The sequence below is a fragment of the Scylla paramamosain genome, chromosome 15, assembly GCF_035594125.1.
Source record: "Scylla paramamosain isolate STU-SP2022 chromosome 15, ASM3559412v1, whole genome shotgun sequence".
Taxonomy (NCBI): Eukaryota; Metazoa; Arthropoda; class Malacostraca; order Decapoda; family Portunidae; genus Scylla; species Scylla paramamosain.
The window spans coordinates 13,008,512-13,026,011 of NC_087165.1; the positions used below are offsets into that span (position 1 = coordinate 13,008,512).

At 36.6% G+C, this 17,500-nt stretch overlaps 1 protein-coding gene across 1 annotated transcript in view; it reads right to left on the bottom strand.

The window, feature by feature from the left end:
• The window catches only part of LOC135107465 (GTP-binding protein 1-like), a 19,106-nt gene extending 11,503 nt beyond the window's left edge, over positions 1–7,603 (bottom strand). The window contains exons 1-9 of the mRNA XM_064017350.1: positions 7,204–7,603; positions 5,675–6,058; positions 4,783–4,894; positions 4,382–4,562; positions 3,532–3,710; positions 2,159–2,322; positions 1,614–1,852; positions 1,156–1,300; positions 327–587 (exon numbers count right to left, since the gene is read on the bottom strand). Coding sequence (XP_063873420.1) covers positions 327–587; positions 1,156–1,300; positions 1,614–1,852; positions 2,159–2,322; positions 3,532–3,710; positions 4,382–4,562; positions 4,783–4,894; positions 5,675–5,800 — 1,407 coding nt within the window. The 5' untranslated portion in view covers positions 5,801–6,058; positions 7,204–7,603. The remainder of the gene's footprint in view (positions 1–326; positions 588–1,155; positions 1,301–1,613; positions 1,853–2,158; positions 2,323–3,531; positions 3,711–4,381; positions 4,563–4,782; positions 4,895–5,674; positions 6,059–7,203) is intronic.
• Between the last annotated feature and the right edge of the window lie 9,897 nt (positions 7,604–17,500).

The following is a 17,500-nucleotide window of genomic DNA, read 5'->3' on the forward strand; positions in this document are numbered from 1 at the left end:
TCTTTAGTGTTATAAAACTGCAATTATGATTTATCATCAATTATTAATATCTAATAAAACCATATTATCACAAAAAGGTTAATAACAAATAATGAAGGATGGGAAAATTAGGTGAATTTTTCAATGGCTTGTGCATAGCACATTTCTAACTTGCAATGCAAAATGAGAAGTCATATTCCTACAAAGAACATAAGAACATTACAAAATATGGGAAGCTATAAGAAGCCATCAGGCCTACACATGACAGTCCCTGTATGACTGGCTATCCAAAGCCATATACAAAAAAAATTATCCAAGGACTACCTCAAATCTGCTCTGATCCTAACCTTAAATTCCCAGCAGGATGTTGGATTCAGTGAAGGGTCCACCAGCACCTGTCCCTTGCGTACATCATGCACTTTGATCTTCTTGAGGGCAAAGGAGGCTGTCTGTCCACCACGCACCTCCCGCACTGGCATACGCTTGCGGTGGATGGATTTGATGGGCATTGGGATGAAGTCCCCAAGCCCATTGGGGCCGAGGAGCAGTGTGTCATTAACTCGGATGACCCCTTTCAAGCAGGTGCCAGACACCACCACTCCAACACCCTATAGAGACATATTGTAAGATTACATTAATATTAATGAAAACAGCAGTTGCCAGTTATACAAATATGTATCAATAACAGAGCTCTTCTGCTTGTCTAATATATATATATATATATATATATATATATATATATATATATATATATATATATATATATATATATATATATATATATATATATATATATATATATATATAATTTTTCACTCGATGCAATTTCATGAATCTGAAACATATCTATTCATCCCAATATCATCTCATGATATTATTTCCAGAAGTATCAGTTAATTTCTCTATTCAAGCTAATCAATGATGATGATTACCAAGCCAAAGTTTGTTAAATACTAATGTAGCCTACTTTACTGGAAAAAAAAATTATATTAATAACATGAACATAGCATTATTAAGTCTACAGCTCATGTGCTTTGTATAAATTCATACCATCATCCTATTTACTGAGCCTTTTCCTCCCTTTGGTCAAGTACCAAACTATTTGCCAGTAGTGACAAGATACAGCATGCTTTATGACTCAAACTTTACCATGAACTCTTAAGGCAATCAACTTACAGGAACTTGGTAGGTGTCATCAATCTGAAACTGTGCTGGGTCATTGTCATTTTGTGGTGTCCTTGATGACAACAAATTCAGAAACATAGTCAGCAGGTCCAGATTTTCTCCTGACACATTGGATACTTGGAAAATTGGGCATAACCTGAAAATTTCAAAGGAATTAATGGAAGGAGCTGCCAATAAGGATATATTTTACATATTCTGAGTACATTAAGTCCTGGATTTACAAACCCTCATGCCCTCCATGTCTTATAATGTATAGTAATAAAGAAAACATATTGTATGTGAATGCACAATGGTGGAAAAAGACAGCTATATATAACTGTGTGTGTGTGTGTGTGTGTGTGTGTGTGTGTGTGTGTGTGTGTGTGCACGTGTAGTCTATATTAGACACTCTTTTCAATATTTTTCTCCAATAAATTTTCTCTCAGTATTATAACACTCAGTCACTTTACCTCTCAGACACAAAGTTAGTGGCAGAAACAACCACATCCTCTGGGTTTCGAACCAGAAGAGGCACCTTCCTGCACCCAGCACTCTTGAGAATTTTGTGCAGGAGCTTCAGAGTGTCCTGGAGCACATTAGGGGGGCACATATCTATCTTGGTGACAATGACAAACACAGGTACATTGAGGGCCAGTGCCAGCCCCAGGTGCTCCTTTGTCATGCCCACCACACCGGCATTGGCACCCACCTACAATGGGAAGGAGAAAAGGTTCATGAATGACACAAGATTTTCCTGCTATTAAGACAGTACTAATTACTTTCATTATATGTTACCATTATATTTATTTAATTACTATAACCACATTTTCTCATGAGCAATACACCCTACAGTGATTTGGCCACATGGAAAGAAATGGAAAAAACGTGTAAAAGGAACATCCATGAGTAAGACATAGTTAGATGGAAGTAAATAATGAGACAGTGTAATAAAAGCTGAACTCAAATTCTGTATACCATGAAGTAATACAACTCATCTTTAAGTAAATCAACAAACCATGAGCATAGTGAAGTCTGGAAGGTGTCCTGTCATGCCAAACACTGTGGTCTTGAGGTAACGCTCATGGCCTGCCAGGTCAATGAATGTGATGACCTTGCTAGATGCCTCACAGATCTTCACCCAGTCCAGGTGTCCATGGTCAGGTTTGTTCACCACTTTGCCTGTAGGCAGGTAATGGTCTCAGTTACAAGCTATGAGCCTGAAGAGAACCAGGTAATGAACCTGAGAATACAAATAGATGAAAAAGTTCAGCTGGAAAATCTTAATGTAAATCAAAATATTTCTGGGCTTAAATTTTGAATAACAGACCACTAAGATTCATGTTACTACTTACAATTAGTTTCAAGTAGGAATTTGGAATGCATGTCAGAGATAATGAACATAAAGACACAGAAACTAGAGTAGAAAGAAATGTTAGCAAAAGCATGAAAGTCCAAAATTGTGGATAGCTTGCTGAATAATAATTTCTGATCATATCAAGTCTTACAGTAACCTGTACTAAAGTGTTTATAAATGAACACCAGCTGTGACAAATTAATCCAAAATAAAACAAATAAACACAAAATTAGCAAAGAGCACAATAATTTCAAATTATAAAGCAAAAGAAATAAGAAAAATCTTCAGTTATAAACTTACATATTTGTATTACAAATTCATAGCATAAAATGTACATTTTCCAATAACAGATAATAAATAAAATCAGACACCATATATCCCTAGCAGGATAGCCATGACAGGGTTATGGTAGCAGCAAACTGCCTCAAAAGAGAGCCTCTGGGAATCTTACTGGGATAATGTGATCACATGAAGAACAAGTAACATGGATTTATGATGCTGTTATATTAGTAACATATAGTGCTATACAGCCAGTTGGTATGAAATGTCTCAATGATCTGGAACCTAACCCCATCATTATTTACACCAGCTGTCATCTCATGCTATGACTATATTAAAAAAAAAAAAAAAAAAAAAAAAAAAGGAACAATATGAGCAGGATCCCAAAGATGAATCCACTGTGCATAGGAAGCAATTCAACACTACACCTGTCGATCCTTATTACTACTTGGAGAATAGGAAAATTGTAACATGATTCAGCAATCTACATCTCATATTTGTTCACATTCTTGCTTGGATTTTAAACATTTGAAGTTTTATATCAAACTAAAATATCATCATTTTTAACATAAAGATTTGAGCAAATAAATAAATGAATGGTTTACCAGTAATCTTTTCTCTCAATCATACTATCAGATGACTCAACAGTAATATTTTAAACCACAAATGGTCTAGTTTTAGCATAATCCCAACAGTTAACAGAGACGAGTTTTAAACGTTAGCTTTGATGTACTGCACCAACCCTCCACTGTCACCTTGACTATCAAATCCTAGGATATCATTCCCAACAGAGGAAGTTCGGCCAGTCTCCATCTCATGCTTGTGTCTGAAGAGCTTCATGCGGGCAGTGCCACGGCCATTGTCCAGCTCTCCGTGAGTGAGAACACCCAAGAGCGTGGACTTGCCTGCATCTACATTGCCCACCACAGCCACCCTGTGTGTACAAACAATAGAGGAGAATGAGAAAAAATATGACAGAACTTAGTTAGAAATGTGGTAAAGCAAGCAAGTTTCAAAAATATTGGGAAGATGAATGACTTCATATGTTAATCTCAAAACCAACCCTCCCAGAATGGAATATTGTATTATTTGGAAATGTACAGGGACTATCACATGTAGATGGTTTCTTGTAGCTTACCTTATGTTTTTATGTTCTATGAAATATCTCATGTTTGTAAGTGAGTGTGTTCCTCTCCCTCTCTTCAGCAGAAGTAATACCAATGATTCCTGAATGTTTTTTTGAATTTTAGGCAATTAGTCAAGTTTACTGTGACATCTACAAACTCCTCTGACATGCACTTTCACAATCCTCAGCTTCTTGGCTAAACAAGAGTTTTGCTTCATCAAAGACAACTGCTTTATGTGATCTGCCTCTCCTTGTTGTTATTTCTTAACCCATTTATCTTGAAACATGTAGTTAAAAACTTTTAAATCCTTAACTGTAGTTTCCCACACTCCTACATATATTGACAGGTACCAAGTCCATAGCAATGATTCTTCGAAAGTTTGGGATATGTGAGTCTGAAATAAACATAATTTCCATAATTCAGTAATATACTACAGTCATATTTCCCAAAAGACGCATCACAACAGTACCAATCTCACCTGACTTCCATAAAATCATTAGAATCTGCTTTCCGACGCACCAAAAACTGCCCCTGTGTTCCAGCCTTTGATTTTTTCTCCCTCAGTAACACACAGTCTGCTTCCAGGGTGTCTGCCAAGGACCTGAGAGTCGCCACAGAGGCTGCATACTCATCTTCAGGAAGGCCATACACTGAGTCATCTGAAAAGTAATAGGTAATACCAGTGTCAATCTAAATTCAACTTTTCTGACACAATAAACATGTAAATCCTCTGAAACCAGAAATTAAATACTTTTAAACCATTTCAAGAAACAAGACATGTAAACAGCAAACAATACGTCTAGCAGTATGGCCACCAAATTTTTCTTATTGATCCTAAGGAAATTTTACAACTGGATAAAAACAGATTCAGTCACTAACCTGCTCCAACACCAACATCAAATAACATCTCTCCATTGCCATCACATATCTTCTCCTGGAGGTGTAACCGCAGCTGATCAAAGACATCATCACTTGGACTCACTAACATGTTCTGTGAAGCAACAAGATTATCACTACATGGTACAATGTGATAAACAAAGGAAGAATCAAAATATATAGGAGACAAAAATTAAAATCCACACAAGTATAAGGAGGAAAGGGAAGACCATAAGAGTAAAGTTCTGAGGAATACTCCAGACATAAAAGAGAAAAGTTAATATAATGAATATACAAGGAATGTAAAATAAGTGATATAAGACAATAAGGGGAAGACGGATGATGATTGTGGAAAAAAAATTGGGTGAAAGGTACCATAAAATAGGAAAACACTGAATGAGACATAGGTAAAAAAAAAAAAAAAAAAACTGAACTGTAGGAGTAAATAAAGTAAAGAACAAAAAATGTGAAAACCAAGAAGCGATAATGAATTCCATGGATGTGAGAGGTGATAAAAAGAGTACATATATGAAAAAGGATGACATTGAAATAAAAGGAATTGCAGGACATGTGGAAAAGCATCTGTAAAACATAACAACACAATATGAAATACGGAAATAAGAAATAAGGAAAGGACTCTAAAAGTCACTAGAAGTATCTAGCATGCAAGTTCGCTTGGAATAACTGAGATATCTGGGAAAAGAACAAGAACTGCAGTGACTGTATAATATATATATATATATATATATATATATATATATATATATATATATATATATATATATATATATATATATATATATATATATATATATATATATATATAAGCTTGTAAAAAACACTGGCTATCATAACTATAACTAAGCAAGGAAAATGAAGCACTTAGTATACATACCTTGAGAATGACAAGGTTACCCTGTGGAGGCTCTGGTAATGGACTGCATGGGAGGTGTTGTGGACTGGATTGTGTCTTTTCTGGTGACAATGGTACTGAGACTTCTTGACTGACTTGTTCTGCCATTTTGATATAATAGATTTGTTCTCTTACACACGAAAGCAATTCTTTTATTTACAGCTCATTAACTTTACTTTGTACTATGCAATAATCGGTCACTGTGTGTGTACCACTGTGTGGGAGGATGTGTGTAAAACTGATTTCACTTGGTTGAGTAAGCTAGTTCATATACAAGCTAATAATGGTATAGGTGGTAATATTGTTCTTTCACACCCTAGGTGGCACACTGACATAAGGCTCCGGGGATACACCAAACTGCTTGACCTGTAGAAGAGAAAACAACATGATAGAACACAAGATATTTGTACTATTTTGTTGTGCCGTGGTTTAATTAAATTTCTGAATACATTTTCCTTGCTTCCAACATATTTTTTTAAAAGCTAATTAGATAAAAACCAAATTTTTTAAGCAATAGGAAAATTTATTTTCACCAATTACTAATGAAATACATTCATGAAGCAAGAATGAAAGGAGGCTATTATTTACCAAGATGAGGAAATATCTTCAACAGCAACAAAAATTGTTTGTTTGCTCTAAACTATACTTTTCTAATTACACAAATTTAAAATGCTCAGTCTACTCCTCTAGCAATGCTAGGAAAGTTTACATATTACAGTGCAGTGCTGTGATGCCCTGCTGGGAGCATCATGGAAACACAAAGAAATTGATGTCAAGGTGGGTTAATTGCTCACGGAATGCTTTTGCAAAGGATCAAACTTTTATTGTGACACTCAAAAACACAAGTTTGACACATTACAAATTAAGTGATAATTTTCAAGGCCTGAGCAGATTTTAATCAGCCTTGAATGTCCTGTCATAATTAACAACAGCACTGAAAAACTGTAGGAGCTGTGCACTAATGCCATCTTGATTCACTGATTTAGTAGTGCATAATATAATCAGCCTAAATACAATGTAATTTCTATGAACTTTGTACTTTACCTTACTCCCTCAATCTCGACCCAACAAAGGATTATTAGTCTAATCTAACAATCAATAGGGGCTGTCCCTTGCCCTGCAGTGTATTTCCTTACGCATAATTAACAACAGCATACTGAATCACTTGGCTAAGGTACTTAAAGCAACATTAAATACATTTCAGGATGTGTGGAAATCTACATTTTTCTGAATTCTTTCATAATTTTCTAACTGGCAAGTGATGCAAAAAATAAATAAATAAATAAATAAATAAATAAAATAAATAAATAAATAAATAAAATAAATAAATAAATAAATAAAAAAATAAATAAAACATATATGTAATATGTACTTGTACCTGTCAACAAACATCCTCACGTATCTCCGGGTTAATGTAATGCACTGGCCGTCACCTGAAAGGCACCATACAGTAGGGAGAGACCAGCAGCCCAGGTACGGAGTGAGGAGCAGCCAGCAGGGCAGTCACATACCTTAGCGGCAGGTCCAGGACAGGCATCACACTCCTCTCTTGACGGCGACGGGACCAGACAATCCTATTTAGGCGTCCGTGGTGATGCAAGATGGAACAATATGGTGCAAGGGAGTGACAGGTAGTAACAAGTGTCAGAATAAGCGTCCAGTATGAGGCAATGGTGCGCAACTAGCCCTTCCCCCTCCTGATGTCTCCGCCTGGCAGCTGATCCGTGCCAATATTTCCTTCTCTCCCGCGGTGATCTAACTTAGGTTTTGAATTCCCCTGCACAGGAAGCACCGGCCACTGCGTTATGTGCCACAAGGCCTCAGAGACGAGTGTGGCACTCCGAGGGGGAGGTGGAAATACGGGAAATATGTGCCGCTTCTGATCTGTTGTTATGTGTTGCTCTCGTTGACACACACACACACACACACACACGTATGTACACAGATACATAGCACTCCACATCACCCATAAACAGCATATGAAAATTTAGTAGTATCTAATTTAGGTGTTTAGCAGAATAGCAGAAAATAAATAGCATACAATGAACTCTTATATTATAAAATTACTTACACATACGTATAGCAAAAGTAGTTAAAGTTCTTGTTTATAGTATTCTTCGGTGAATTTTTTTTCATTATACATATATTTTCTTCATCACAAAATTGAACAACAATTTTATCTAATCTGATAAAATTTATTTGTTCACGTACTGCCTGAGGTATGATCACCACCAGTCCACCACTACCATCACCACAACTATCGTAATCATCATCAAAACACAGACTAGGACCGAGAGCCCAATTGCCGCAAATTTCAAATCAAAGTCTACGTTCCAATCCTAGAAACATTTTACTTGTTCATTCCCGAATTCATGTATACTTACTGATCATTTTCATTATCACCATCCTGAACTTCCAAAGCCACCTCCTACCACGCCATTCTTACAGTATTAGCGTACCATAGATCATATAATTCACCTTTAGCTCATCTGCTACACTGCGCTGTCATAAAAAAAAAATGTTTGAAGTCGAGATGAATCTTACGTCACAAGAGGCTTTCTCCTGGTTGGGGAATGAAGACCTTACCTAATCAACATTAGGGCAAACGCGTACCGCCACCTTACTAGTCAAACCAAGATCACCTAAGCTTTAGATGATTTTGTTCGGAGTCAAGTGACTTGTCGCTATCTGGTACGGCAAGGGGACCAGGAAGCTATATCCACTTGATATTCATTCCTTATGCAACGACAGAATACTGTGATGACACATTACAACATGTTATATCATTGCCAAAAGCTGTCACCTACTTCTTCACCTTTTCATTGTGACCTCTTCCACTTTGTATTTCTTCTTAAGTCGTCCACTCCTTGCTTCTGTAATTTTGTGCACTGTTTCCTTTTATCCATTACGATGCTTACTCAACCCTTTCCTCCCAACTCTGCATGAAAAACCTTTAACACATTTTATTACTTTTTTTTTTTCTGAATCAACTTTATTTTCATACATTGAATAACACTGAAACAACTGGAGGTCCGGTCTGCATTCAAAACAACAACCCTCGATAGTTTTGACAGGTTTGAAACAAATAATGAAATTAGTAACTGTCTTCCATACCATACTAGCAAACATAAAAAAAAAAAAAAATCCTTCCCTCAAGATCAAGTAAAGTTTTTACTTTGAGAGAGAGAGAGAGAGAGAGAGAGAGAGAGAGAGAGAGAGAGAGAGAGAGAGAGAGAGAGAGAGAGAGAGAGAGAGAACTCTTGAGGATACAAAGCATACAGTATTACTGATATGCACACTGATGCAATCTTGTGTTCCAAATTCGAACGTTGTTTGTAATTTGAAGGCCTGTGAATACAAACAACATTATATATATGTTTTTTTTTTTTTTCATGTGAAAAAAAAACAAAAACATCTACCCTGATTTTCTTTCACACATACGGGAAACTGGCCAAATGCTTTATACTACCAGGAAACCATGAAAAAGAAATTTCATTTACTCGTCATTTAAAGAGACGTGGTGCAATAGTTCCTAAGAAAGGGTCAACTTAGTTTCAGAGTTGTTTCGATGTTCTTTTCTAGAACAAGTTCAAAGAGAGTGGCCAAACAATGAAAACACAGAACGCTGCAGAATTTAGCACCGAAAGAGATTTCTCGTAATAGAACGAAATAGCTGTAAAAGCAAATAGGAAGTTGTAAGACACTGGGATGTTTTTATTCGTTTACTTATTAGCGTGCGATGAACGTCTAAGAAAACTGTAGCAATAGGAATGTCGGTAGCTGGATGTGATAGCCAAACAAGTTGGGTCTGCAGTCACCCAAAACGCAAGCTACTTAGATTCCTGAAAAGACAAGACATAACAAACACAGTCGGAAATATTGGTTAAACATCTAGGCACGTAGTTCTCTTACACGATAAAAGTAACAAGCTGGGTTGTAATGAGAGCGAACTCATCCCAAATACGAGTACGTCGAAAACCGTATCGAGTCTCTGTACATATTTTAGTACAATCTGTACATATTATTAAAAAAATGAAATAAAACGAAGAATGTTAACTCCCATCATCCATACAAGTCCTAAGTATCGTCTTACAAAGTCTTGTGAAGCGTTATCGCAAGATTAAATGCATACAGTCAAAGAATTAGAACACTTACGATGAAAAGAAAGTTCAAGAAAGCAAAACAATGCTGTTGATTGACATCAAAGAGAGTCAGTTATCGCTTATAAGTGTCTGACAGCGACATGAAAAGTTGTAAACTAAATATTTGGATTTAAAATGCAAATTAAATGCAGTAGTTTCAGTTGAAATAGTGTTTTTGGACTATTCCTAACAATCAATGTTAGCGCACCAAACATGATAATAAGACATGTAATTGACTCGATGTTTTAATTTTACCCAAGATCACAAAACAAATTCTCATAAGGATAGAAAATAAATGAGTGCCTTACAGAAACACGGAAATAAGTTATTGCATACACTTAGAATACAAAATAAGGGTTGTATGCTTTGCTTTGTTATAATGAACACGTTAACTGAAAAGGAAACTCAGGTGTGAAGGGTCTTGAAAGCACCATCACTAGGCAGACCCTGCCCAGGACGTCTGCTCACCAACATGGTATAAAGGTTTCTGCGTCAGAGCCGAGTAAGAGCAATGCACATGCTTCTTATCTGGCCTGCATTGACACCAACTGAGTCGGGTTTGACAGGTCAGCATAACTCAGCATAACGTCTCCTTTCTTTTCTTCGTACTACCATTCTCTGATATTCTCTCTCTCTCTCTCTCTCTCTCTCTCTCTCTCTCTCTCTCTCTCTCTCTCTCTCTCTCTCTCTCTCTCTCTCTCCGGTAATAACAATATTAGGTATCAGAGATTTGTGAAGTGACAAGTATTCTTTAACTATTGTTTGAAAACAATATGTTCATGGCTATAGATAATTCCATATGAAACGACGCAGGAGAAATGGCAAACGTTATTTTTGCAATTCTGTTGTGTACGTAATCGCATACTAAGTATATTTTAATAACAGTTCCGTTATTCTTTCATTGCCATTTTGTACCTTGAATAGCTATCAATGGAATGGAAGCTATTAACAGCGAAAGCTTCTTATTATCACAGACTCTTATTAGGTAGAAAATATTTATTTTATTCCGAAAAGATTCAAATGAAGGAGCACGACGTGGTATCACGTCACGGAAAATTAATGCGATCGTCGAATTCCCTTGCCTTGAAAACTCAGCAGACCTTGCAGTGGATATCTTAAAGAAATAAGTATTAATTATAATAAATAAATAAATAAATAAATAAATAAATAACGTTTGACTGAATAAGCCTCTACGATGGCTGGGCATTGGCTAAACGCTCTCTCTCTCTCTCTCTCTCTCTCTCTCTCTCTCTCTCTCTCTCTCTCTCTCTCTCTCTCTCTCTCTCTCTCTCTCTCTCTCAAAATCTGGTGTCTATCTTTAGCTCTGGCACATGGAAACAGCAACACAAGAGAAACAACTCCGCAGACAGGATACACTTATCTTTGGTTGATTGGCTTCTTTCCTACCTATTCAACATATTTCGGAACTGTACTGCTTCCCTTGCTGAGTCTAACTGTTGATTTAGCATTTTTAAGGACTTTCTAACAACATGCCGCCCATCTAATTTTTTCACAACTTTGCCTTGGTAACCATTGCCATGGCTTACCTCCTGTTATTTCTGTAACGTCTGTTAGTGTTAGTTATATAGTCTTTGAAGCATATCAAGGAAAGAAAAAAAATATAATAAAATGGTGAGGTCTCGTTCATCTATTTATTAATTCATTTTATTAATATACTCGTATATATATATATATATATATATATATATATATATATATATATATATATATATATATATATATATATATATATATATATATATATATATATATATATATATATATATATATATATATATATATATATATATATATTTTTTTTTTTTTTTTATTTTATTTTTTTTTCTATTTAAGAGAGGCTCTGACCAAGTGCTAGAAAAGAAAAGGCCCACTGAAGATACCAGTCACCAGATAGCAGAGCTACAAGGATTATCCAAAATTGGAGATGTGTCTCGAAACATCTTTTTTTTTTAACAGTGTTCAAGAAGACGAAGCATTTACCTCAGTATTTCTCTATATTAGTACTGCCCATCATCACTTTTATAATTTCCAAAACAGACATTACTGACCCATCCATTGTCTGACGAGGCTGCGAGTAGTAACGCACTTTAGCATGGAGACGGTTTGTAACGTTCCTTGGTCAGGTGTTCAATACTTTTGGGCTCAATACTTTTGGGTAACATCTTAAATAGTTGTCTGTTTCAGCCAAGTGCAGTTCCCGACTACGAATATTCAAAATATATTTTAGCACTATTCACCACTCTGTAATTCACTTATTATATAGCTACTACATGTACTCTAGTAATATTTCTATATTATAATAATACATAAATTTTCAAAGTTACCCATTAAAAAGCATTTTCTACATACAGGATATGTAAGGAAATGGTTGATATCTGGGAGACATAGACTAAAATAAATTTAACAACGGCCAGAACAATCAATAAATAGGCAATTCTCAAGCTGTGATAAATGTAAACTGAGTATTAAGAAAAAGCCCCAAGACTATTTTTGCACATTATACCTGGTGCAAGATGGAGGTGCCTGTGTAACGCGTTTGATACTATTAAACGCTGCAGCACGTGCACACCTCTGCTCTTCGTCAATGTATGCAATTAACAATAACTATACTTCTGAAATAAAAGTTGAGGATGGGACGTAATCTGTAATGACAATCTCGGTATAGATCGGTCAGTATCTTTTTATAAGTTGTCTAGTTATGAAGTAACACAAAGCATAAACCGTGACGTAAAGAGTTAATCATGTGTGGAAGAAGATTGCATTGTTGTCAGATCTTTTCTCACAGTCATGAAAAGTGAACACATTTTGGCAACCATTAATCAAGGAAGATCAAGGACAAAGATTGGCTTGGAGGCAGAAAGAAGGAGAAAGAGAAAACGTACCTTTCCTGACTCGATATCAATCGTTCATTTACATAATGACTTTGACAAAGACTTCATAAGTAAAGCCTTATTTCTGTTTTATATTTTAGTATTACTTGAACCTCGAAGTGACGTTGTTATTCCTACCTGTTGCTCCCCAGACAAGGACTCATCCTAGGGTGTGGTGGATATCCTTGAAAAGAAAAATGTAAAAGAAAAAGAAAATTACAAAATAAACTAAAGACAAAACCTACATGTCTAGTGGACGCAACTTTAGCACCTACGCCAGCATAGTATTTTCGTTCAACTTATGCTAATTTCTGCAGCAACTGTGTTCTCCTGAAGAGTAAAGCAGCACTGCATTACTGCGGTGCACGAGTTCTGAGGCAACCTTTAGGCCACACACACCCACGGGTGCAATAAGGACGCTGCCGCACCTCCTTCAAAAACATCGCACACACAAGAGAACAGTGTGGGGTCAAAAGTGTTTACGAGCGAGGCTAACGAGACCCGCCACCCACTCCCAACCCTTGCAGACTCGCGCACCCCGGCGGGCCAGCTCCAGGCGCCCCAGCACCCGGAAATAACAGTGATGTAGGTTTCCTGGACGAAGCAGCCACAACGTCGGCGAGCATTAGGACAGACGGATGGCCCTGTCTGCCCCCATTTTCACAAATACGCCGTACCATTACAACGATAATTAGCTCCTCCGCAGAGTACCCGAGGAGGAGGCATCAAGACGGCGTTCAGACATGCAAGGAGAGCTGACCCAGAGACTACCAACACTCCCCATCACAACCTCCAACACCTTCCATCTGGTCCGCTCCTCTTCCTTCTCCTCCTCTTTCCTCTCTACCGTATTCCCTTCAGGCTAAGACCCTTTCCCTTCGTCCCATGATGTTCCAAGTAATCTTGGGGAACTTCTGTAGAAGGTAAGTGTAATTACGAAGAGGTGCAAATGTATAACATCTACTTTGACCAATGGTGATAAGTATTTCTGCCGTGCCTGTGTGTGTGTGTGTGTGTGTGTGTGTGTGTGTGTAGCAGGTCTCGTGTGTATGAGGCATAATCGGGGAGAGGAAGCAGGCTGGTACGAAAGCAATGTGCCCTGTGGTGATTGTTGTTGTTGTTGTTAATGATGAGGATGGTGATAGTGGTGGTGGTGGTTTTGCTATTATTGTTCAATTATGTAATGCTACAGAGAGAGAGAGAGAGAGAGAGAGAGAGAGAGAGAGAGAGAGAGAGAGAGAGAGAGAGAGAGAGAGAGAGAGAGAGAGAGAGAGAGAGAGAGAGAGGTTGCATGTCACTGGGGCTGGCAGAGGAAAACCAGACCCCACTATTAAGTCAGCCAGTAGTCTTCGCCTCTCTCTCTCTCTCTCTCTCTCTCTCTCTCTCTCTCTCTCTCTCTCTCTCTCAGTATAATTCAGTCCTCATCTTCCTCCTCGTCTTCCTTCTCTCTTTTCTTTTCTTCCTCTGCCTCAGTCTTTACTTTCCCAGCCATGAAGGTTTGCCATGTACCGTGTCACCTCTGACCCGTTCACACCACAGTATAAACCCTCACCTCCCTCACTTGTGGCTAATTACCTTTCCCCTCTCAATCATGCCCTCCCTCACTCATCCCGTCTTATTTTATTATATTTCATTTGCAGATTTTTTTAATTTAATTTCTTATATACAGGTTCTTTTCCTCTTTTCGAATTTATTTTTTTTCTTTCTTCTTTTCTTCTTCTTCTTCCTCTTCTTCTTTTAATTCTTTTTTCTTCTTCTTCTTCTTCTTTTTCTTTTTCTTCTTGTCCCTTTTTTTCTTCTTCTTTCTTCCTTTCTTTCTTTCTTTCTTCCTTCTTTTTTCTTCTTGTTCTTGTTCTCGTTCTTGTTCTTGTTCTTCTTTTTCTTTTCTTCTTTTTCTCCTTCTACCACGACGACCACCACCACTACCACCACACTACCACCCCCAACACTACTACTACTACTACTACTACTACTACTACTACTACTACTGCTACTGCTGCTGCTGCTGCTGCTGCTGCTACAGGTACCACTACAATAGCAGCAGCAATAACATCAGTAGGAATAACAATTACAACTAAAGGAAAGAGAAGTAAGAGGAAAATTAGAATGAAAACAATAATAATAATGATAATATACAATTACTATAATAGGACTACTACTACTACTGCTACTACTACTACTACTACTACTAATACTACTACTACAACTACTACTACTACTGAAACTACTACAACAACAACTACTACTACTACTACTACTACTACTACTACTACTACTACTACTAGTAGTAGTAGTAGTAGTAGTAGTAGTAGTAGTAGCAGTAGTAGTAGTAGTAGTAGTAGTAGTAGTAGTAGTAGTAATAGCAATGATAGTAATAATAAAAATAATAATAATAATAATAATAATAATAATAATAATAATAATAATAATAATATAATAATAATAATAATAATAATAATAATACCAGAATCATCATCATTAGCTGCATTATTAATAGATAAACAAGAACTACCTAGAACTCGTTTCAGTAGTTGTTGTGGAAGTAATGGTGGTGATAGTAGTAGTAGTAGTAGTAGTAGTAGTAGTAGTAACAGTATCAGCAGCAGTCGAAGTAGTAGTAGAGTATGTAGTATCAATGACTGTAGTTGATAGTTCTTGTTTATTTTTTTCAATGGTAGTGATGGCGGTGGTATGTGTGTGTGTGTGTGTGTGTGTGTGTGTGTGTGTGTGTGTGTGTGTGTGTGTGCTTACTGTAAAAATACCGAAATCATATGAAAAAAAAATAGATGAGTAAGAAGTAAGAAATGGATGTTTGCAAAAGGAATTTTAAGAGTAAAAGTGTTTTAAAAGAGTGAGCTAAAATCTGAATTGTGTAAGTTTTGATTTTGTGGAAATATTATCCATTATAAAAGAAAACCTGCTGGAAATCTTTAGAATTCTAAGTGTATTCATGCATTTTGTTAGTTTTTATGTTCTACCACACTCATTTTTGGAGAAAGTAATGTAGATATGTGAATATATATATATATATATATATATATATATATATATATATATATATATATATATATATATATATATATATATATATATATATATATATATATATATATATATATAGAGAGAGAGAGAGAGAGAGGAGAGAGAGAGAGAGAGAGAGAGAGAGAGAGAGAGAGAGAGAGAGAGAGAGAGAGAGAGAGAGAGAGAGAGAGAGAGAGAGAGAGAGAGAGAGAGAGAGAGAGAGAGAGAGAGAGAGAGACACACACACACACACACACACACACACACGGCTGTAAAAGAAACATACTATAGGTAATAATTTCAGTGAATCGCTTCAGAAAACCAAATTTCAGCACCAGTAAAGGTGTAACATTTATGAATCTGAAACACCAGGCAGTCCTAATATTTCAGTATCACCTATTTTCGCTTTTCCGAATATTTAAAGTTTTCTGATATGACATGAGCAACTATTGCCGTTTCAGAAACAAAAAAAAAAAAAAAATCACGTGATATCCATGAAAATAATATTACAGGGTGAGACAGAATGAATTTACTCAGAATATATGAATTTCAAACACAAAAATGGCTGTTAAACTATCATAAAATTGTATATAAACGGTTCACCTTTTCACTGACATTACTTTAATTCTCTCAATTCTTATCGTGATAATTTTTCCTACTTCATTCAGAACATGAGGTTTTTCTCTATTCTGTGGTATGTAAAATAAGCGTTGGTGAATATTTCCATGGAAACATTTGCGTGGTGAAAAGAAAAAAAAAAACTTGAAGAGGGTGCAGAATTCTTTTCTGAGAATCTGTGATGACGTGATCGTTCTGGGAAAACAAATGGATAAGGCGATACACGAACAGTTAGGAAGGGAAGTTGTTTGATATAATCACGCTGCCTCATGAACAGAGACAGGAAAGTTGATAGATACTGGTACGTTCCTTCATAAACAGAGATATCTAAAAGGAACAAAGGACCTTCGTGAATCTATTGCATCACGATATCTAGAACTGGTAAAGGTGTTACGGTGATAACATGCTTTCCTTTTACACATATACAAAAGCAAAATGTTCTGAGTGGACTGCTAAGAGATGTAAAAAAAAAAAATAAAAAAATAAAAGAACCTCGTGAATCTGTTACATCTTGATCTCTGGAACTGGTAAAGGTACAACGGAGATAACATGCACGTATTACTCCTTTTACTTTTCCCCGCACATATAAAAAGGCAAGGCATTGTAAGGGAACAGTAAAGGGAAAATTTCAGGGACACGAGACCGGCAGCTCAGAAAACAATGGAATAGTACTTCTGGAATCCGTAGACTTGTTTCTGAAGACCGACGCTGGACTCCCCAATGTAACAGAGAAAAGCAGGAGGTGCAAACCAAGGCGGCAGACACAGGGGGCATGCGAAGAAAAACAAGAGGAGGAATAAAAGGAGAAAAAAAGAGAAGACTATAGAAAAGCAGGAGAAGAAGGTGGAGGAGAAAGAGAAAAAAGGATGAAAAATACTTTACTTACCTATATTATTCATATGTTTCATTCCTATTATTTTTTTATATTTTTGCATATTCAATAAGAGAAGGAGACAGAGAATACTGCATGTGAGGAAGAAAGGTGGGAAGCGGAGAAGAAAAAGAAGAATAGGGAACAGGGTGGATGGTTTCATGTGGCTGGAGCAGAGGAGGTCAGGGATGCTGCAGGGAGGTTGGGGATAAAGGGAATGGCTTTGGATTACCCAGGAAACGTACAACAAAGGGAGGAAAAGGAG